Source organism: Ictalurus furcatus, chromosome 15 (assembly GCF_023375685.1).
Source record: "Ictalurus furcatus strain D&B chromosome 15, Billie_1.0, whole genome shotgun sequence".
In the NCBI taxonomy this organism is placed as follows: Eukaryota; Metazoa; Chordata; class Actinopteri; order Siluriformes; family Ictaluridae; genus Ictalurus; species Ictalurus furcatus.
The window spans coordinates 17,892,749-17,916,038 of record NC_071269.1 but is presented as its reverse complement, the minus strand read 5'-3'; the positions used below and the strand labels follow the sequence as shown (position 1 = coordinate 17,916,038).

At 40.5% G+C, this 23,290-nt stretch overlaps 1 protein-coding gene across 1 annotated transcript in view; it reads right to left on the bottom strand.

Annotated features, from left to right (window-relative positions):
- The window catches only part of agrn (agrin), a 271,081-nt gene that overhangs the window by 63,442 nt on the left and 184,349 nt on the right, over positions 1–23,290 (bottom strand). Inside the window, exons 9-11 of the mRNA XM_053643680.1 lie at positions 15,666–15,887; positions 6,765–6,962; positions 5,242–5,442 (exon numbers count right to left, since the gene is read on the bottom strand). Coding sequence (XP_053499655.1) covers positions 5,242–5,442; positions 6,765–6,962; positions 15,666–15,887 — 621 coding nt within the window. The remainder of the gene's footprint in view (positions 1–5,241; positions 5,443–6,764; positions 6,963–15,665; positions 15,888–23,290) is intronic.

The following is a 23,290-nucleotide window of genomic DNA, read 5'->3' as shown; positions in this document are numbered from 1 at the left end:
GGGGCACTGATCGGGGAGTCGGCCATTTTAAGATATGTCTCGATCGCAAAATCTTTCCAGTGTACTGGAACGTTCGATCCGTAAAAAAATCCCACAATGCACTGCAAAAACCAGGGAGCATCGACGCTCACTATGTTCCCTTACTCAAAATGACGCCGATTTCTGAAGCCTTTCGACTCGAAAAAAAAAAATGAGGGACGAACTCTCAGCCAACTTCCGTCTACAAACGTAAGCAGCTTGTTATCGTTACTGTAATTCTCAAATGATTACTTATGTTAGCCATTTTTAACTTTATTTGACGTTCTATATACGGTTTTTCTGCATAATCCACTAGCCAGCCTACCATCCTGCTTGACGTACCATGACAAAAAGATGTACGAGTAAACTAACACATTTATATAACATATAAAACTTAAATATATTTATGTTTGGTGACGTTTTACAACGCGAGTACGTAGTCATGTCGCCGGAAATTGGGTTATCGGTGTCCTAATGTGTAGTGAGCCAGGGTCTTTACCAGTGCCCGAACTGATGTACACGATATACGTACGTGATTCATGACCTAGAGAGCTGCGGAACTGATTGAGACACAGCACGTAATGATGCCAATTTGTGTTATGATTGTACTAACCAATTAGCTATCTCATCTATCCAGATTTATTAAACACACCAATTAGATGTAGATGAATGTATGTAGCAACATACATTATAACTACGGTGAGTAGGACACCTAGCATTCCGTATATTCTTCCTCATATCGTCTCTGGGAGTTGTTCCTCACCACCGTCGCCTCTGACTTGCTCATTAGGGATAAATTCATACATTTAAAATGTATATCCTTCATTTATATATTTCTGTAGAGCTGCTTTGTGACAATGTCCACTGTTAAAAACGCTATTTTGATTGAAATTTAATTGAAAATGACAAAATTGGATCGTGTGAAGGGGTTTTGCTGGACTTATCCACACTTCACTGACGGAGACTTGGGTGCAAAAACGGTTTGTGGCAATTGCAGCCCTAAAGCTATCACAGCAATTGCAGTCCTAAAGCTATCTTCATGGTTTTTAAGTGGTACCATCCACAGTAATTCTACTAATATGATTCTGAAAACGACATGCTTTTTTCTAATCTGAAATCATTCCTTTTTGACTGTATCTTATCCAGAAATGTACATTTCATTCAAACTCTACTCAAAAACACGTCCGGACTTCCTCTGTATTAATAATCTAATCCACAACTTTACTGCCAAATTCGAACGTACTGTACGTTTACAACGTGAAACGAGTTCTCAATTTGTTCATCAGTTTGTGTCTCTCACTCACGGCATTTAAACACAAACCTCATCCTCTTCTCTTCACTCGACTGATCACAGCTCACGCTAACACTGATGCGGAAATAATCACTGATCTTTTTATTAGGTCATTTAGATGTTCTAAACCTTTCTCTGCTGTCATCTGTACCGCGTGTGTGTAAGTGCTCTTCTCTGATTTGATGATGACGCGACGGCGCAGAGCATCACGGGCATTTTGACAGCCAGTATCCGATTACAAACCGAGTTGATTAGGATCATGTCTGCTTCCCTATGACAAGGAGCTATCCAACAATATGTTAAAAACGAGGTGGTTACTGTGTCTTCAATACGGTAGCAATGTTTTAGACTGACCGCTTTTGTTAAACTGGCTCCTTGCTTGGCAGACAGCCTAGGCAAGGTTGGAAAAGTAGACTAAATAAAAACATTTCACAAGTTGTTTTGGTAAAATACATTTATAGTTTCTTAAAGAAGAGATGTCAATGTCATAGGAAGAAAAATTATTGGTCGGAACCAGAGTTTTGGCTGTTTTCCAGAACCACGTTCAACATGACCCAGACCATGTCGACTATGTCCGCCTTTTTTTTTTTCTTACATGCCCACTAATCTGCGACCTGATTGGACTTGCATGTGAAAAAAAAACTTTACGCCACTTGGCACGTTTCTGAAAAGTTGCACTTTTGAGCATTCCACCCACATTGCATGTAAACCGTGTTCTGGCGGCCGAGTAAAAAAAATAAGATAACCCCAAGTGTTGAAGCAGGCTCAGAGGACGGGTGCTTGTGCAGGCGTATTCTGCTCATGCATTAGGGCAAAAAAGTTTTAAAATAAATAAATAAATAAAAATAAAACCTTAAAATGCATCAATAAAAGGTCTGCAAGGGTAGCGGTAAGCAGGGCACTGATTAGTTTTTCTACTTTGACGTGGATGCAGACAAATCTTTCTATTAGCGAATCCAGAATCGTCTGACTCAGCTATTCTCAAAAGGCTTTCCTCTTCCCCGTTCACTCCATCATGTCCTAACGAGGGTCCATTTAGCCAGGGGATTTTCATTAAGAGGACCAGGTTAACAAATAAACAGCCAGGCAGCAATAAAGAAGCTGAGGATGGTAGTGGTGTAGTGACCTTCAGATTTACGTGTCAGCTTGGTAGTGGTAAGAAATCCTCCACGGTAGAACCTTGCAAATGCATGCATGCAGGTTCGGTCTATGAGGAAGTCGGGATACAAATCCATCACATGTAGCTAACGCACAGCCTGGCCGTCACAACTTATGCGTCAGGAGGTTGTTTACCTATTGTTTGTTGGTCGTTTGTCACCCGCGGTGCAATAAGGGGTTGGACAGGATGTTAGAGCAAATAAAACTCAACCGACATAAAGACTGATCGGCAATAGTGTACCATCCAGCATGGCAACGGCGCGGTGTCTGAAGACAAGATACTTCTGTAGGATGAATGATCACGTGCCAGCCCTCTCTTCTCGAAATCTCCCCCTCTCCTACACAACCTTATCTCTAGCTCTAGCCCTGTGGCTTTCTTACTGATGCTTCACCATATTCAGGTGTATCGCCTCTATATTTGCAACGCATAATCCTATTTAGCAAATGTGTATTCTATTAAAAAGGGGAGGGAGCTCGGAGGTGATGCACTGCTCTCACCCGCCACTTTGTCAGTGTCTACAAAGAGGCTAAGCTTAAGCTTAGCGGAGTGTGAAATTAAACAGGTGATAAATTTCCCACCGCGGCCAAATGCCGGGAACACTGTCATTTTTCATTACCACAAAGTAAAAGAGTGAGAGCGCACTCCCATTTCTTTTCTATAACTAATGAACATAAATAAATGGGGGGTGGGGGGTGGGGAGAGATCACCTCTGCGCTTCTGACGCCTTTTGCGGTAATAAGAAAATATTTTCAACCGTTGACACCCAGGAAGAATCCATTACCTCGGCTTCAGAAGGGCCATCAAATAAAAGTGTGATTCCACGATTGCGGTGTGATTTATCCTTTGTAACTCTTCAACAAAAAAAAAATTATTTCTTATCACACAAAATGTGGTTCGCTAGCAGCCATTTTTATAGCACGAGGGGCATTAAGATTGCTCAAGAAAATGAATAGTTTACTTTCAATTTAAAATAATTGGTGTAACATAGTTGTACATCAGTCACGATCATAATATAATTGAAAAGAGAGGGGAAAAAAACCCTGAGAGAAGAATATTTTCTTCTTCACAGGATCTTCAGGAAATTCAGTTGATGCAACTTGATCATGTGACTTGTGGAATTTTCAAAATATTTCCACATGCAAAATTGCATTTTGTTTTTTTTATTTATCACTACCGTGAATACACTATTTCACATAACAGATGTTTATATATAGTCCACAAGACACAATAATAACTGAATTTACACAAATGAACCAGTTCAAAAGTTTTTATACGCTCGATTCTTAATACTGTGTGTTGTTACCTGGATGATCCATGAGTCCCTTCTTTGTCCTGAGCAGTTAAACTGCCCACTGTTCTTCAGAAAAATCCTCCAGGTCCTGCACATTCTTTGCTTTTACAGCATTTTCTGCATATTTGACCCCTTTCCAACAGTGACTGTATGATTGCGAGATCCACCTTTTCACACTGAGGACAACTGAGGGACTCGTACACAACTATTACAAAAAGTGCAAACGTTCAAGGATGCTCAAGAAGGCAACACGATCCATTAAGAGCCAGGGGGGTGTAAACGTTTCAACAGGATGATCGGTGTAAATTATGTCTTCTGGGAAACATGTAAATATCTTTTGTAGCTTCTAAAGGGCAGTACTAAATGAAAAAAGTAGGATCTTTAAACAAAATAATACTTTTTGATCATCCAGGTAACGACACACAGTATTAAGAATCGAGCGTATGTAAACTTTTGAACTGGTTCATTTGTGTAAATTCAGTTATTATTGTGTCTAGTGGATTATACAGTATGTAAACATCTCTTCTGTGAAATAGATTATTCAGGGAAGAACTAAATAAAAAGCTAAATGCAATGTCTATGATCCCACTGATTAAAAAAAAATTATATATGTTAACATTTTGCAGATTCTGCAAGACGTATGTAAACTTGTGAGCTCATCTTTAGATTTGATGAAAATGTTATTTCATTGAAACACGTACGTATATGGATGTGTCTATATCTTTTAACTTGACATACATATCTGTAAAAACAACATCACTGGAACACTAATGGCGTCCCAATCCCCCAAACACTGGAGAATTTGAGAAAGCTATAGGTCAACACTAAATATGGCGCTCCTAGATAAAGTAACTCCTTTCTTCCTCGTCTCATCCCAGTAGCCCATCACTATTGTTCCTACACAAAGGCGAACAGCCTGGAGCCAGAACAGTTTCTTAGCTGTAGCTCGGTCATATGACAAGAGCGAAAGCAGAAAGCTGAAAGCATCTAAACCACGGCCTCTGAGAAAAGCCTATTATACAGGCCTGACTTCACCGAAAGCAATGTCTCCACAGCCTTCAGGGAGACATCACAATAGAGTGACGAGACAGCAGGAAAGAAGAGAGGAGAAAACACGGCGATGGTTGCCTGTCTGTGGGTTGTTAAGGATGACAGAAAGGGAGACGGATAGAGAAAGTCAACGCTTCACATATGAAAGGTCAATCTGTGCTGATGAGGTGACGCCTAAATGACTGCAACAAGCTTGGAGTTAAGGAGGAGCTCATCCAGACATGCCTCGGGTAACACGCCACGCCAGCTGTGAAAAGAGTCAACAATAATAGGGATTTTCGCCTCAGCTTTTGCCTGCTCCTGTCTGGCCTCTTTCTCCACATATTAGTTTCACTCAAGACTACTGCCCCAATTCCCGCTGGAGCACTGATGCACTCCAGCAAACATTGACACACAGGGACACAGTGATGCGAGTAGAAATAGGCAGCGTACCTTCGTCACAGCTGCCAGACCTCGCCACTTCTATGTCCTTCTTCTGCTTACAGGATGCCGAGCGCAGTTCACACTCGTTGGTGTAGGTAATGCTGTCAGTGCCGCATACCTCTGCAGTGGGCTGACCCGCACACTGAGGGCACTCACACTTATTCTGGACACAGCGGGCACCCCAACTACACACAGTGCTGCCACAGGTCTCTGTTAACACACACACATACACACAGAACCATACAAACACAAGATATAAACAAACACTCATTCACATTCACCCACTAGGACTCATTCCACCGCAGACGTCCACATGTTTACATTCGGCATGTAACCACAATGTGCATTCACAAATGAACGATCCGATGGTATGAATAGCAGGGCTCTATTTTCTTGATTATGATGCAAGTGTAACACAAAACGTGGCTTAAAATCAGGGTGTTGGAGTGTGTTTGGGTGGCAGACTTCTCTTTATTGTTGCGGTTAATACATTATCAGGAGGTGTGGTTAGGCGATAGGCAATCAAATCAACTGTACCACAAGATTTCCTTTGCAGATAGTTTAGAAAGAGAAAGAAAGAAAGAAAAAAACAAAAAAGAGGTGGCTGATTGTATTGGAGGTCAATACACATGTAGCTCCAAAAAAAACGAGCATCCGTAAACAATAAACAAAAAACAATAAACAATGGGAACGATACGGAAAAACAGAAATCACGAATAGAAAAAAATGTTCAGAAACGCATGATTATAATCGATGAGACGTTCCGGGGAAAGAAAAGAACAGAAGCGTAAGAATATATCAAATAATTCAAGTGAAACACTGAACAGCTGAACACATTAGAGTAATTAGCCAGTAATATGATAGGCGCGGAGACAGGACTAAAACCAAAGCAAAGGCATGTGTCAAAATATAAACAAGAGCACGAGCAAGCTGGATGCCACACACTGAGAGGGAAAATGTGTGTGACAGTAATGACGATTTATTTACGTGTCCTTTCGAATCTCTGACAGCAAGTAATTTCAGAGCCTGGAATTTAATTAGTTTCGTTAGAAATTGTATTGATTGGGTTATCTTTTTTTTTTTTAAATGTTGTTCCATGTATAATGACACTTCCAGCATCTGATTCACATTTAGTAGCCACCACTGAGTTGTTCATATTTGTTACACATATGATAATTCATTTGTATTTAATTAGGATGGGAGAAATGTTCGATTTATATTGAAGTAGGGAGTCCTGAAAGGCAGGTCCTCTCGGGACAAAACAGAACAGCGTTGTGCTGGCAGATTTTGAACGTGGTTTCAATCAACGGAGGTGTGATCACTCCTGATGACATTAGAACTAGGCAAGAATGAGTCCAACTTATACCTCTACTTTTACACTTGCACCTGCATAAATATAGAGCCATTAGTGGTATATACTGTGTCTTGATAATCATGCATTCTGCATGGTTATGAAGGTCCGTTTTGTTTTGATAAGTGAGTGTGTGATGAGAGATGAAGGGCGGCGGAGCGGGTTTGCTGTATGTACTCACTGCATTCTCCCTGCACCACCACATGCAGGTCTAGCTGCTCGGTACAGGCGCGTACGTGCAGCTCGCACTCGTTCATGTAAGTGGTGCCGTCGCTGCCACACACGGGCTGGTTGGAGACCACACACTCCTTTGGACAGACGCAGCGGCGGGTCTGCTCGTCACAGATAGCACCGAACGAGCAGTTTGTGCAGGCTTTATCTGTGGAAGAGAAGAGGGATGTCAGTGGAGAGAAGATCAGTGAGAAGATCCATCTCGGTTCAGACTTGGCAGCCGGACTGCTTTATACACTCTGCTTAGGCCGAGTGCCGTCAATTCGCTTCTTTCCGCTTCACCGCCTCTTCCACACTGACAAGAACACTGTTTCCAGTCTGGTCATATGGAAAGGCGTCTTATAAGGTCTCTGCCCCTTTTCATTAATCACCTCAGCTGCTTGACTTTCTCAAACCACTGAGTGGCAAGACACTGGATCCTGAGCTATGGTGTCCTCGAGCTCAATTAATCAGCAAAATAAAATGTGATTGCGACCGGGAGGCAATAAGCGTGGGCCAATGACAGTTACAACCTGGAGGATTCAATTAGCGATTCAACAGCTGCTGATTTAGTGCTAATTGAGAGAGGCACTCATGCATAAATCTTGCCCAACGCTTGCATCAACCTGTTTATTAGACGTTAATAAACGGAGCCACTCTGAGCATCAGAGCTTTTCCACAGATTGCCCTTTTCACCAGACAGTGTAGTATGGCATGTTATCGTAATAAATCCATGACATCATTTCCATTTCCCAGTGACCCAGACTGGAACTTGTGGTGAATTTGATACTGTTCTGTTTCGGGTACCTGAAGCACGCTTCTCCAAGCTTGCAATATTATACCACTGATTGGTCAAATTGTCACGAGCTGATTGAGTAAGTATCAAACGGAGCAGCTGAGGGTAAGTGTCTTGCTCAAGGGCTCGGCAATGCTGGGATTTGAACTCGTATCCTTCCAATCAGTAACCGTCACTGCCACTTTGGCTAAACGCTAGGGTTGTGCCCTCTATCTCATACTACTGTACTACATCATATGTCTTCATAGTGTGCCACGAGTTGTTGATTCATGTTTTGCTTTTCTACTAGACAGTATCCTGGTCATGGTCATAGTGGATTCAATTTGCTCATAGTTTGGGAAATAGAATAGAAAACAACAGGGCAGGAAGGAACAGAAATAACAGTGGGAGTGGGAGGGGTTGATCAAAAGATCAGAATGTCTTTGAGACTAGGCAGGAGTGAAATTTTTAAAAAAAATAGTGCTCACCTTTCAGTGTTCACCAACCTTTTTAACTGAGATCTACCTTCCTGCAGGTTTCATCTCCAACCAAAATCTAACACACATGCTCTAGCTGATCAAGCAGTTCTTAAGGCAACGATTAGACGGTCAGGTCGGCACGAATATGGCTCAAGCTAAAGTTTTCAGGAAGGTAGCTCTCCAGGAATAGGGTTTGGTGACCACTGAGCTATGTAGTCTGATAAAAATCCCATCAAAAGTTTAGCCAGTTTAACCTGGCCAAACTCTATTCTCACAGAAACAAAGGCTGAATAAAAATGGTACCCTCGTGAGAAATATGTCAACCCCTAATGACTTTTAGAGAACTTCCCCAAGTACTGTCATATTAGTACTTATGCTAGGACGACGAGACAATCCCTGGACATGTGATCCAGCCACACTATTAGCCACCCCCAATTTCTCCATCTGGGGATTAATAAAGTATTATCTTATCTGATCTTATTAGACTCCACCACACCATGGCTGTAAGGTCATCCATGAATGGACCATGCTTCATGAGCTACACATAAACTACAGTGTCCTCCTGTATCAGAACCCATGTCCTGGCCAAGGCTCCACCTGTTATTTATCCACTAACAGACTCATCCCCCTGTCCAACAGGATCAGGAATCTCGTTTCCAGCCTGTCATATGGAGGGAACAGAGCCTCCAACCTCTGCTGCCCTGCTCTTAAGAGACCAGCTGCTAAGTAGCCTTGGTGGTCAGGGGAGACACAGTAAGGATGTTTTTTAAACAACAGCAGTTGGTTGTGAATGGCTAGGAAAATCCCATGACACTCAGCCCTTGCTCTATTAGTGTGCTCCATCACGCTCTTCCTTTTTTATTTACCTCTGGTCTCCATCTCACTCTCTCCTTCTCTCCACTGCTCGATGATTATTCTCCCTGCCCTTTTTTTTTTTTTTTTTTTTTTTTTTTACAGCAGTCTATGGCAGACGTATTCAAACTAAAATAAACCCACATGGAAAAACAGTTTTATAATACACCAGACCCGACAACCCTGAAGAAGAAGAATATCAAGTCTTGCATTATTATTATTATTATTATTATTATTATTATTATTATTATTATTATTGTTGTTGCTCAAACTGTTTGGACATGTCTGAGAGCTGACCGGTGATAAAAAAGAGCCATTTTTTAGTCATTTTTTGGCTGAAGGTTACAGTGAACTCGTATCTCACTGACAGAAAGCGAGGGTTTCACAGCAGTGCATTATTCATGCACTACAAACATAGGCTAAAACATTGAGAAGGTGATATGAGAGAAGGGGGCGGGGGTTCCAAAGAGTGTCATTTAATATGAGCAAGTTAAAACTACTGTGCAAATGTCGACTGGCTCCATGGATGTTCCATCCATTCATTTTCTGTACCACTTATCCTATACAGGGTCATGGGAAGCCTGAAGCCTATCCCAGGGGACTCGGCGCACAAGGCGAGAGACACCCTGGACAGGGTGCCAACCCACTGCAGGGCACAATAGCACACACACCCATTCACACACTACAGACAATTCAGAGATGCCAATCAGCGCATCGTTGTGTTTGAACTGGGGGAGGAAACCGGAGTACCCGGAGGAAACCTCAAAGCAAAAGGAGAACATGCAAATTCCATGCACACAGGGCGGAGTCGGGAATTGAACCTCCAACCACAGAGGTGTGAGGAAAGCGTGAGATGAAACGTAAAATGAGAAGTTACTATGGGGAAAAAGCTTGTAATAAAGGTTGTCAGGTCTGATAAAAGTCTTTTGTTTTGTTCCACCTCTCATATGCACCACCTCCACCCCTCTTCGTAATTCTACCTCCGCTCCTCTATAACTTGCAGGTAAGCTATATTCCTCAACAAACAGGCCTCATTTTCATCCTCTGCCAAATCACTATGCCATAGATCTATACATATCCTCTCTCATCACGCTGGTTATAAATACATATAGAACATTTTTCTGCTTCTCTGTCTGTACTTCATCAAGCTTGCTACGCAAGGTCAGCTGTTGCTCAAAAGACATTATGTACCATATAAAAATGCTCCTCGTATCACTATTAAACAACTCCTGAGCTGTAAAGATACAAGCATTTATAGCTCGGTTTTTTCCAGGTAAACAAAATAACATGGAATTACGATGATATGCATACACATACACTCGAACAGGCGATAACAAATCCATAAAACATGGTCAAGGAAAACAGCTAAGACTATGCATGGCTGGGGCCTGATGTGTGTGTAAGGCTGAAGCTGTGGTCTGAATGTGGTGGGATAATTAATGGAGATAAAAACAGAGTGCACTTGCGCTGAAGAGCTCGGCTCTGTAAACAGGCCAGAAAAAGCACGAGAGCCGGGGCTGGATTAGTTGTTTGGGGCCGCTCTTTATTACCCTGTTCCGCTGACGCCTGCTGTAGCGGCAAGTCAATGCCATCAATAGAACTGCTTACTGACGTTACCTATACGTGTGTGTGTTTTGTTTTTTTCCTTAATAAAGACTATTTATTACTCCCTAGAATGCTACATGGCTCCCTGCCTCCCACAGGCTTGTATTCCAAATTGCATTTGCAGAGCTCGAAGATTTCTCTTTTCTCCTACACCACTTTTTTTTGTTACCTAGGCTGCTATTTCTTCTATGTGCACATGCTTTTCCGGTTTCACGTGAACAAAAATGAACCTACAAGCCACACTAATCTGTGCATCATCCATTCAATCCATATCAGTTTTGAAATGGGATATGAAAAACAATTCACTTTCTGAATTTAGCCATTTATTTAGCCTTGTCAGTAAATTTACAAAAAAAAAAATTTTAGTGGACAATCTAGACTCTGAATATGCTGTTTCAATATTGGACTTATTAATAATATTAGACTATTGGAATATATAGGCTTCCACATTCCACTGGGGCAGTGGTGGCTTGGTGTTTAAGGCTCTGGGTTACTGATTGAAAGGTCAGGGTTTCAAGCCCCAGCACTGCCAAGCTGCCACTATTGGGCCCTTGAGCAAGGCCCTTAACCTTAAAAAGAATTTCACTGTGCATATGTATATGTGATCAATAAAGACCAGTTACACATCAGCTTAAAAATATGAATTCATTTTTATACACCAGTTGTCTGTCCTTTTGCAATAATGCCTAATAACATCTGGTAAAGGGACTACCAATGAAAGCCTTCAGGCTAACTTGGGTGCATTTACATTTATCAATGTTGAATAATGTACACTGTCCCTATTTGAAATAAATAAATAAATAAATAAAATATTTATAATCGACTACGATCGGTCATATTCGGTTTACGATTTTTGCGTCAGAATTGTGTGATTGTTACACCCCGAGTACAATGGATTTTAAGTTTATATTTTGACAGTTTGTCTGTTTTGACACCAAAAGGGTCTGTAGTATATGAATGGGTGTGTGAATGGGTGGGTGAATGTGTGGGTGATTGTGCCCTGCGATGGACTGGCACCCCATCCAGGGTGTCCCCTGCCTTGTCACCCATGCCCCCTGAATAGGCTCCAGGTTCCCTGCGACCCAGTAAGGATAAGCGGTACAGAAAATGGATGGATGGATGGATCTGTTTTGACAGAAGAAAGGACAAGAAGATTACAACCTCCTAGAAATGGTAGTTTCCATAAACGAGGTAAATTGGTAAAATGGATGCTCAAGGCCAGTTGGCAGATGTATCGCTGTATGTCATTCCACCATCCATCCATCCATCCATCCATCTTCCGTACAGCTTATCCTACACAAAGTCACGGGAGAACCTGGAGAGTATCCCAAGGCGGGATACACCCTGGACGGGGTATGAACCCACCCCAGGGCAGTCAGTCTTTCCAATGTCTTTGAGCTATTTTCCCCAGATCCTCCCTGCTCAAATTCAAGAGTTAAAAAAAAAAGGTTCTATAACATGTACCATAACATATCGATCTATGTTCTATAACATGTAAAACGGCAACATGAAAGGAGTATCCTAAAAGCGACTCATACACTTTAATCACAATATTGTCTTACTCAGAATAAGGTCAATGATTAGATTACTGCTGTCCATGTAAACGTAGTCAATGTGGTTATCGCTTGTTATCCAGCGCATTCTCCAGCTCTTGCTCCATATCGACTTCTTTTTGTTCTCGAAATTAAAAATAAGACTGAAGGAGAAAAGATTCGTCATTGTGGAAGAAATCCAGAAAAGAATGCAGGAGGCTCTAGACATGATGACAAAGGATGACTAAAGGAAAAGTTTCCAGGACTTGGAGAAATGCCGGGTGAAGTGTATCACATCACAAGGACAGTACTTTGAAGGAGATTAAAGGAGAAATGCTGTAAGCCCCCCCCCCCCCCCGTCCCCCGAATATGGACCTAGACAGACCATAACTTCTGGTCAATCTTTTTTCAAGTCAGTAAAAGAAAAAAAAGACAAAAAGAAAGAAATCATGAATGGTTATTTACAGTTCACGGACCACCAAAAGGTGCCTTGTTTGTCGTGTTTACCAATTTAATGTTAAGAATGAGAAATGAGTAATGGAATTCAGGATCCGAATGCTCGTTTCAGATGAAAAGAATCCGTGTTTGTTTTGCAGAAACAAACTGGAAAAATTCTGTTGTTGGATGTCAGAACGGATATGGATTGATATGGATGATACATGGATTCACACTGAGTGCAAATCAGAAAAGCCTCTCTCGTTCCCTCGTTCTCTTTCTGTGTGTCTTTGTCTCTGACACAGCGTCCCCATCCAAACCTATTTGCGTGTGTTAATCCCCACTGCAGACCCTGATGCTGGGCTTGTCTCCGGCACTAAGCAGAGAAATATCGCTATCTCTGTGTCATTTATGTGCTGATGGCGTATGTATAGCAGTGGAGCGGCACTTGGATAAAGAGCAGCAGTGCCCTGTAGGTAGAACACAAGTCAGATAAACTCCACTGCTGCCAAATGACCCCAGGCATGCACACACACACACACACAACTGGCATTTACTACAGGGTCAAATTAATATACGCACAGTGTGACAACATCACTCACTGACTCACACACACACACACACACACACACACACTGAAAACACATGCCATGAGATCTTTAAACAGCACTGATCATACTCTAAGGTTTAACATGACTAGCCTGGTTTACTGGCCTGAAAAAAAAAGGTGACAGGAAGAAAGAGATCACATGTTCTGCCATGTGTTGATCGTTCATAAACGTGCTGATGATTTACAAAAAGTCTTTTACACAAAGCGAACTTGCACAACAAAAAACGCTACAAAGCTGAATGGGCTTTTTGAAAAAAAAAAGACTCAAACAGTTGCCCTGAACGATGGTGCTCTGTAATTTTAACTTGAGTGCATCTTTTCAATAAAGGTCATAAGCAAGAAAAATGATAGTCCTCTCTCCGATTCTTCGTGCAGCCCTGAAATGCCTGAAAGGAGAAACATGCTAGGCAGTGGAGTGTAAGGTCCTGTCCCAAATGGCACAAACTGTATGTGGATTAGCAATCCTTGTTTGTGTGTGACCACTTGGTCCTCAAGGCCACTAAGTGTTCCGCTGCTCATTTTAAGCTTCATTTTAGCCGCTCTCTATGTGCTCTTACTGCACTATATGACAGAAAGGCAAGGAAAAGGCTGCGTTAAAGGAAAACGTCACTCTACACACGTTAAACGTGTTTATATTGAAATATTTATAGTGTGTATAGTGATTCTGGGGCTTATTTGTTGGTTGGTGCTGAATTTTCTTAATCTCCATAATAAGTTATTTGTTGTCTGTGGCTCTGACATGACAGGTTGATGCTGCTAGCAATCTCAAACATAAAGGATGACAGACATTTTTTTGTTTGTTTTTAAGCTCCTAAAAGCAAACGAGCAAGCGTCTTTCTTTCACTCAGCTTTTCATATTAATCCAAAATCCAATGTGAAATTAGTAGAGAGAGCAAATGTTGGACTCAAAGTCCCAGAATGCAATGCAGCTACACTGTATGATGCGGAGTTTGGGACGCACAGACACGGCTCAGCTGGTTAGCGGTATACGAGATGATGAGCACGATGGTGTCGAGTCGATGGTGGTGTTATCATGAACATTTTGGAAGCTGATCTGCTTGAGCAGAGGGTACAGATGAGCAGCTGAGATTGCTGGACCGACTAAAGTGGCACTGCATCGCTCTTTTGGTGGAGATAAATTCCCACTGGTGCCACCATCAGTGGGCATTGTGGGTAATGTAGGAAACAGTGTTAACCAAAGTGAAAATAGACGAACACTTCAACTCCCACTGTCACGTAATGAGGGTTAGGATGTACGCAATTACAGTTAGGCGCTTTAATGAAGATTCTAATATCCAGAGGGCTAGGCAAAAGATATAAGCAAAGACAGACAGTGGTCAGGCGATCAGGCTAGGACCTGTAAGGCAGAAATCGAGGTCAAAGGAGTTTTAAAAAAAAAAGTCAAAAACCAGGCTAACAAACACTAGACTAAGGCTTGGGCCACGAAAGCGAAAAGATCAACTGAGTGTATTACTTTCGCCATGGCTGTGTGTGTGTGTGTGTGTGTGAGAGTGTCTCTTTAGTGTGGTGAGATTGAGAACAGGTGTGTGTGATTAGTCCTCAGGAGAAGTTGAAGTGTTTGTGTGTTCCACTGGGAGTTGTAGTTGTCGGCCATGTTTGTAGTCCGGGGTGCATACTGGGAAATGGAGTTGCTGGTTTGCCATGACACGACATCCACATTGATTGTAATTCATTATTAATATTAATATTCAAGTCATGATGTTTTTGTTTTTTTGGGCTTAGTTTTGTTTTCCTTTAAAGCAATGTCAGACAATAAAGACTGAAATAAAGTTTTATGTCTTAAAGAGTCTGTTGTTATTATTTTATTATTATTATTGTTGTTATTATTATTATTATTATGTTCATAGCCTGCACACTGCTATTATATGGAGCTGATAAGTGTAATCAGCTGAGTGTGATCTTTGGTAAAGGGACTGATGCAATGATTATGAACTTCATTTGACTATGAAAGCGAAATTAGTTTTTTTCACTGGCCATCTCATTCTAATTATTTCCTGCCCGGAACTTGTTTGAGTGATTAATGAGCTCGTAAGTCACTGAATAGTGAGTTCAGTGCACTATACACAGGAAATCTTTAGGATTGTCCCAAATGCTTACTTTTTTACCCTCAAGCCCGCGATCACTTGATCCATCCATCCATTATACCACGTTTCCTACACAGGGTTGTGGGGAGCCTAGAGCCTACCCCTCTAAGTTGAGGAACAAGGCAGGAGATACCCTGGACGGGGTGCCAACCCATTGCAGTTTACAATCACACACAACTATGGACAATTTGGAAATGTCAATCAGCCTACAACGCATGTCTTTGGACTGGGGGAGGAAACCAGAGGATGTGGAGGAGAACATGCAAATTCCGTGGACACAGGGTGGAGGAGGGATGTGAACCCCCAACCCCTGGAGTTGCGAGGCAAATGTGCTAACCACTAAGCCACCGTGCCCTCGATCACTTGATGATGTCACTAAAGAGCAGATTTGGGAAGAGAGCTGCATGGCTTAGAGCGTCATTCGGGCCTGTGTGTGTCAGTTTGAGAGTGTGTGTGAGTGTGTGTTGGTATAGACTCACCACAAGGTCCTTTGTGCTTTATTTGGATGTGTTTTTGCAGGGTGCAACCGATGGCATTCATCTGGCACTGGCTGGTGTAGGTTTGCCCGTCACTGCCACACACGGGGTCAGAGGCTTGGAGGCACGTATCCAAGCACTCACACACTGCCTCGCCGTTCTTCACCACGCACGAGCTCCCGAACTCGCACGTCATCTTCAGACATGGGCTCGGCGCGTTCAGATCTGGGTGCAGAGAGATAGGAGTTAGCGCTATGGGTGGAGAAAAGCAAAGATGAGAGGTGTGTGGAGGGTCGAGGGGTGGCGGGGGGGGGGCTGGTTATGAGAAGGGAAGAAAGAAGGGGGGATAAGAGTGCAAGAGGTCACAAGGTCATAAGCTGGTCACTTCCTGCTTTTGAATTCTTACTTTTTGTGCTATTTCTATTACTGTGCTGTACTGTAAGTTACAAACTTACACCACCACTACGGTGGACAAACACACACAGCCAAAATTCACGCCAACATCCGCATCCTGGCCAGGAGGCCTTCCCCAATGATGGAGGGATAAAACAAGACAGAGGGAGGGAGCGCTGGGTGAGCGAGACAGAACATCCCAGAACAGGAAGTGCTCAGTTAATAATTCAAAGGCAGATGTGATATAAGAACATCAGAGCGTGTAGTTCAGCAGCACTGTAAGTTCATTAGGAACTGCAGTTAGAAGAACAGGAACCTACCAGCAGAGAACAGAGAGAGAGAAAGACAGATAGAGAGAGAGAGACACACAGAGAGAGAGAGAGAGACAGACAGACAGAGAGAGAACAATTGAACCATAAGCCAGCAGCACGACACGCTGCCTTCCTGAGCGAAGCTGAAAAACCCTTTCATCACTGGCTCGTTATTTCCCAATCAATTCTTTTTTTTTTTAGCGGGGAATGAAAAAAAGCAAAAAGAGCAGCAGCCCATGTGGACGTGTGAAGTTCTCCAGGGGAGACAAGACCGTATTAGAGCAACAAAGTGGCTCATTTGTATGTTAGGAGTGCGGGCTCAGAAAAACAATGCTCCTATACTCATACAGGATGATGAAAGAGCTGGCTAGAAGAAACGCAATGATGCCGGGTTTAAACCTTGCTCGTTGACGGAGGTTATGGGGTGCTGTGAATGTATTTGTGCCTTTGTTTCATGCTTTATAGTTCGGGTTTGCATACAAGTAGGTGCCTTGTCTGCTTGTACACGTTTGGTGTGTTTCCATAATTGCTTGTGCTGCATCATCCTGCAGGACGTGGAAGTGCATTTATTGGCCTATATGTGTGTGCAAGTTGTGTTCCACCTTCACTGCTGTTATGAGTGTGTGTGTGTGTGTGTGTGTGCTTTCCACTCAGGCTGCCTGCAGTACTGACATTACTGTAATTATTCCAGGATTAGACACCAGCTTCCTATCTGCTCCCTGCAAGAGTCCCGATTCATTACGGATGCATCAATATTATGCATACAAGAACCCTTTCCTGATAAATCAGCCACAAAGCAGCCTTCTGTCCTTCTGTCTTCCCAAGAAAATAAAAGTCAACACAGTCAATAAAGATGCTGGTTTAAAGAACCCTAGCTCTCATGCCATCTTTACAATCCTTTGTCTGGAATATGAACTACAGCAGCTTATTATTCTCTTCTCTAAAAGCATCAGGTTGGTAAGCACTTTTCCCGGCAGTCTGTGACCCCCACATGGCCCTGTGTCTTAAACGTTTCGAAAAGCCGCAGCAGACAAAATGGGTCTCACCACTTTTAAAGCCTCGAGTACAGTGCTGTAGTCAGAGCAAAGACAGAGCAAAGTCCCTCTATGTACGGAGTAAAACACGACGTGACGTGCGGTTATTTCCCAATAAAAGCTTGTCCTGAAGTGTTTTATGACTCTGGAGACTGGAGACTCCTTACAAAAACTTTAAAAGCTTTTACAAGACGTGATAACGTATTGGAATTACAGCAAGCCAGTCCCTTCGAGATTTCCTGATTCTGCGATCGGAGAAATTAACGCAAAATCAAGCAAACTCTGCAATATTCGTAGTAGCTTACTATTTTTCAAAATTACCGCAGATTTTCCACGGATTTGGGCCAAGACGCGTCATGCCATGTGACGTCATCAGAATGTGCATTCATCCAAAGCCTTCTCCGATTCCCATGTGTCGAACATGAGTACAGCTAAAAGGTCTCATTTATCAACAAACATCACTGCGAAAGATTTCGTGTAACTGCAATTTCGCTAATTCAAGTAGTTTTCTATAAAAAAAAAAGCATTAAAAACTCCAGCATTTTTTGCCACAATGATCACAAAAAAACTAATATATATGTAAATAATATACTACTGTTAACATCATCTGACCAATCAGAATCGAGAATTCAGTAGACAGCTTTCGTGTTTGTAAACAAAAATGTGTGCGCATCCTGGCTGCAAAAAGACCCAAGTAGCCTAGCAACCTGACGTAGCAACACTCAGAAACACTTAGTTATAACCTGACTAAAAAAGTCTATCAAGAATTTTATTTCGGAATCGGATTGACATTAGCTAAAATGTTTTCAACTTATTATTACAGAATACCACTAAAAAACAGGGCGTGATGTCCTGCTAAACTAACACTTTCAACAGGTGTAACAGTGGAACATTGTTACGGCTTGGCGTCCCGTCAGTGACTAAGGCCCTGTTTACACTAGTGCGTTTTCATTTTTAAAACGCATAACATCTGCTATGGTTAAGCGTGTCGTCTACACTACTCCGGCGGTTTCGACCCTCGAGAACGGAGACTTTTGGAAACGCCGAAGACCCCGTTTTAGTTTGAAAACTTTGGCCTTGCGTTTCCGTGTAAGCAGACCAAAACGAAGACTTTTAAAAATGAAGGCGTGGCTTCGCCCACATTCGCTCCCTGATTGGGTATTCTGGATCATTGCGTATCCTTCCCTGAATGGTCAAGCCCCTACCATATGACCATTACGCTACCTTGATCATATACACAACATGGAGACTGAACCGCAAGCTTTGCTGGCTTTGTTGTCATTCTTAGCAGCCATTGTGCAGTTAAATTCAGTATTTTATAATACGGCAGCTGCCTACATGCGCAAGAGGCGAGCTATGATTAGAGCAATCGGCAACAAATCTCATTTCAAGTGGAGTAAGCCCTACATGGACCGGCAGTTTGTTGTGCCTGCCGATGACTAGCAACCAACTTCCTGTTTACACTTGTATGCACATGCCCAGTGTGCATGAATGGTCATGTACCTGTCATGTGACAAATATCATTACAAACCATCAGTTAACCATTAAAACCATTACAAACCTCAAATCTGTTCTATTGGTCCTTAAGGTTATCCACTAGACATAAAATAACAATAGAAGGCAACAAATTACCAGTAGAGACCCACAGGGATCATGACAGTTTCCATTAAAACCAATACAATTCGGGTTTCTATTGTTTTTTTGTTTTTTCCACCAGGGCAGTAAAACGTACCAGTTCATTTCCTTATAAAACTAATCACATTGTACCTGAGACTACTGATTTGTTTTTAATGATCAAAAATGATCTCATAGAAACTCTGAGCGTTTATACTAAAGAGAAATTGAAGGCAAACACGTCTCTTGATGGTTAAAACGTTGTTGTTTGCAGGCATGCTCAAGATATTTACTTTATTTTACTATTACAACATCGTAAACAAAACTGAACAAAGCTAGCTGAATGTGTCCATGATGGACAGCTCCTCCAAAAGAACGCGAGCTATTTAGCATTAGCTACCATAGTTTCGTCGTGTAGATTTTAGACGAGCTACATGGGTTAGTTAAAGCAATATAAATTAGGCATTGTAGCAAACTAGCTAAAGTTAAATTGAGTTCTAACCAATAACATCACCACAAGCACAACGCACCCTACCTTCCATGCACTACACTTTATCATTTACATTTACACTGGACTCTGTCTGATGGATAGACTGGTATTAGACTCAGACTGTCCTTGTACTGTATCCCGCTTTGGTCATGTTTTTTTTTTGTTTTTTTTTACTACATACAATGTTTACAGCTTTTTATTATTTTTACTTGTTTTGTCTGTGTTCAATGTTTACAATGTTTACAGCTTTTTATTATTTTTACTTGTTTTGTCTGTGTTCAGTGTTTACAATGTTTACAGCTTATTATTATTTTTACTTGTTTTGTCTGTGTTCAAAGTTTACAGCTTATTATTATTTTTACTTGTTTTGTCTGAGTTCAATGTTTACAGTTTATCATTATTTTTACTTGTTTTGTCTGTGTTCAATGTTTACAATGTTTACAGCTTATTATTATTTTTACTTGTTTTGTCTGTGTTCAGTGTTTACAATGTTTACAGCTTATTATTATTTTTACTTGTTTTGTCTGTGTTCAATGTTTACAATGTTTACAGCTTATTATTATTTTTACTTGTTTTGTCTGTGTTCAATGTTTACAATGTTTACAGCTTATTATTATTTTTACTTGTTTTGTCTGTGTTCAATGTTTACAATGTTTACAGCTTATTATTATTTTTACTTGTTTTGTCTGTGTTCAATGTTTACAATGTTTACAGCTTATTATTATTTTTACTTGTTTTGTCTGTGTTCAGTGTTTACAATGTTTACAGCTTATTATTATTTTTACTTGTTTTGTCTGTGTTCAAAGTTTACAGCTTATTATTATTTTTACTTGTTTTGTCTGAGTTCAATGTTTACAGTTTATCATTATTTTTACTTGTTTTGTCTGTGTTCAATGTTTACAATGTTTACAGCTTATTATTATTTTTACTTGTTTTGTCTGTGTTCAGTGTTTACAATGTTTACAGCTTATTATTATTTTTACTTGTTTTGTCTGTGTTCAATGTTTACAGCTTATTATTATTTTTACTTGTTTTGTCTGAGTTCAATGTTTACAGTTTATCATTATTTTTACTTGTTTTGTCTGTGTTCAATGTTTACAATGTTTACAGCTTATTATTATTTTTACTTGTTTTGTCTGTGTTCAGTGTTTACAATGTTTACAGCTTATTATTATTTTTACTTGTTTTGTCTGTGTTCAGTGTTTACAATGTTTACAGCTTATTATTATTTTTACTTGTTTTGTCTGTGTTCAATGTTTACAATGTTTACAGCTTATTATTATTTTTACTTGTTTTGTCTGTGTTCAATGTTTACAATGTTTACAGCTTATTATTATTTTTACTTGTTTTGTCTGTGTTCAGTGTTTACAATGTTTACAGCTTATTATTATTTTTACTTGTTTTGTCTGTGTTCAATGTTTACAATGTTTACAGCTTATTATTATTTTTACTTGTTTTGTCTGAGTTCAATGTTTACAGTTTATCATTATTTTTACTTGTTTTGTCTGAGTTCAATGTTTACAGCTTATTATTATTTTTACTTGTTTTGTCTGTGTTCAATGTTTACAATGTTTACAGTTTATCATTATTTTTACTTGTTTTGTCTGTGTTCAATGTTTACAATGTTTACAGCTTATTATTATTTTTACTTGTTTTGTCTGTGTTCAGTGTTTACAATGTTTACAGCTTATTATTATTTTTACTTGTTTTGTCTGAGTTCAATGTTTACAGTTTATCATTATTTTTACTTGTTTTGTCTGTGTTCAATGTTTACAATGTTTACAGCTTATTATTATTTTTACTTGTTTTGTCTTAGTTCAATGTTTACAGTTTATCATTATTTTTACTTGTTTTGTCTGTGTTCAATGTTTACAATGTTTACAGCTTATTATTATTTTTACTTGTTTTGTCTGTGTTCAGTGTTTACAATGTTTACAGCTTATTATTATTTTTACTTGTTTTGTCTGTGTTCAATGTTTACAGCTTATTATTATTTTTACTTGTTTTGTCTGAGTTCAATGTTTACAGTTTATTATTATTTTTACTTGTTTTGTCTGTGTTCACTGTTTACAATGTTTACAGCTTATTATTATTTTTACTTGTTTTGTCTGTGTTCTGTATTTACAATGTTTACAGCTTATTATTATTTTTACTTGTTTTGTCTGTGTTCACTGTTTACAATGTTTACAGCTTATTATTATTTCTACTTGTTTTGTCTGTGTTCAATGTTTACAGTTCGATGTTTACAGTGCTATGTAAGATTTTATTTATTATTTTTGCATTGTGTCTGGGTGGGAATGTGCAATTGAATCGAATATAGATGCTTAAAGCACTCTGTATGCACAAAAGAATAAACTCTTATTTAGTTTACTGATATGATAGTTAGCTATACAGCTGAAATCTAAAGGGCGCTGCAAAGACAGAGCTCCTCGGACCAATTTTCCGTCCTAACTACAGTACCTGTAACCACAACCATGTTCTGTTGACTTGGAAAGGTGTCTGATTTCAATTGATAGTGTGTGTTTATGAACACTTTTCCAGTTCTGACACAACATGACATTTTCAAAACAAATTCTGGCTTGAACTTAAAACCCCCTATGGCCTCCTGCTATGTTTCTGCAAGCAGGAGGAGCGGCTGGCGTCACGGTGACGTGTCTCACTCAGGGGTCTATAGCGCTTTGGAATAAACAGCTATAATAAACCTGTTTAGTGTGAGCCTCTGAGCAGCAGGAGTGCAAACTGCTAGTGGATGCATTAAAAACAGGTCACGAACAGTTCCAACCCTTACACTGCTGTGCAGATATGAAAAAAAAAAAAAAAAAAAAAAACCCTAAGAAAAAAAAAGTGCCCATTTTCATTACGCTCACATTTATTTATCGGGCAGATGCTTTTATATGAAGGTGACTTACAATTCCGATGCAATCGCAAAGCTATGCTGGCTCGAAACCTTAACCACTGCTTCCAGTTTCATACAGGAGGATGTTCCACAGTGCCAGAGCACAAATCATCCACGCTTTGAAGAGAATGTGAAATTCTTTCAACTGGCACATAAAATATGTAAACAGTAGAACAGAGGCTAATTTTTTGCCACTTCAAAGCACCAGCATTGGAACAACGAAAATGTGCCTGAGCTTTGAAGCGTAGAAATAAGCTCATTTAAAAGGAACAAAATTCCTTTCTGCTGCATTTTTATGATTTTTTTTTTATTATTAAAACATAGTAGGCTTAAGAACAAAGAGTGGTTGCCCTCGGAAACATTTAACATGTTTAATACATTTATAAGAAAGAGTCTTAGTAAAATGTCATTATTATTATTATTATCCATCCATTTTCTATACCGCCTGGAGGAACCTGGAGCCTATCCCAGGGAGCATCGGGCACAAGGTGGGGTACACTCTGGACAGGGTGCCAATCCTTCACAGGGCTCAATCACACACACTTTCACACTTTGGACATGCCAATCAGCCTTTGGACTTTGGACAGAGGGAGGAAACTGGAGTACCAGAGGAATCTGGGGTACTGGTGGCTTGACGGTTAAGGCTGTGGGTTACTGATTGGAATGGTGGGGGTTCAAGCCCCAGCACTGCCAAGCTGCCGCTGTTGGGCCCTTGAGCAAGGCCCTTAACCCTCTCTGCTCCAGGGGTGCCATATCATGACTGACCCACTGCAACCTCATAACATGCTGGGGTATGCAAAGAAAAGAATTTCACTGTGTTGTAACGTATATGTGATCAATAAAGACGGATTATTGATTATTATTATTATTATTATTAAACTCCCACAGCA